This window comes from Zootoca vivipara, chromosome 13 (genome assembly GCF_963506605.1).
Source record: "Zootoca vivipara chromosome 13, rZooViv1.1, whole genome shotgun sequence".
Classification (NCBI taxonomy): domain Eukaryota; kingdom Metazoa; phylum Chordata; class Lepidosauria; order Squamata; family Lacertidae; genus Zootoca; species Zootoca vivipara.
In genome coordinates, this window is record NC_083288.1 from 42,138,824 (window position 1) to 42,139,125 (window position 302).

Here is a 302-nt window from a genome sequence, read left to right on the forward strand (position 1 = left end):
CCCCAAAATGTTATATAATCATTTTGAGGCCTGAGCTGAACAATAGAGAACAGCTAATAAGGAAGTGAAATTAAAGAAATGAGAAACCTGTCATTTTCTGTATTTTGGGTTCTTCCCCTATGTTTACAGTAGAATATTTTGAAATATAAGTTCAGCTGATGCCTTATATAATTTTTTCTGGGGTCCAAATTTCCATGGTTGAAAATTCCTTTGTAAAAGTGGCTTATTTCCTTGGAAGAACTCGGTCATACCTTTACACATACATTATTCTCTTGTAGCATGTACTGACAAGAAGACTGAGA

At 34.1% G+C, this 302-nt stretch overlaps 1 protein-coding gene across 1 annotated transcript in view; it reads left to right on the forward strand.

Annotated features, from left to right (window-relative positions):
• The window catches only part of LOC132592972 (vomeronasal type-2 receptor 26-like), an 894-nt gene extending 826 nt beyond the window's left edge, over nucleotides 1-68 (forward strand). The window contains exon 1 of the mRNA XM_060281281.1: nucleotides 1-68. This exon is cut by the window's left edge and continues 826 nt beyond it. Coding sequence (XP_060137264.1) covers nucleotides 1-68 — 68 coding nt within the window.
• Nucleotides 69-302: the final 234 nt, after the last annotated feature.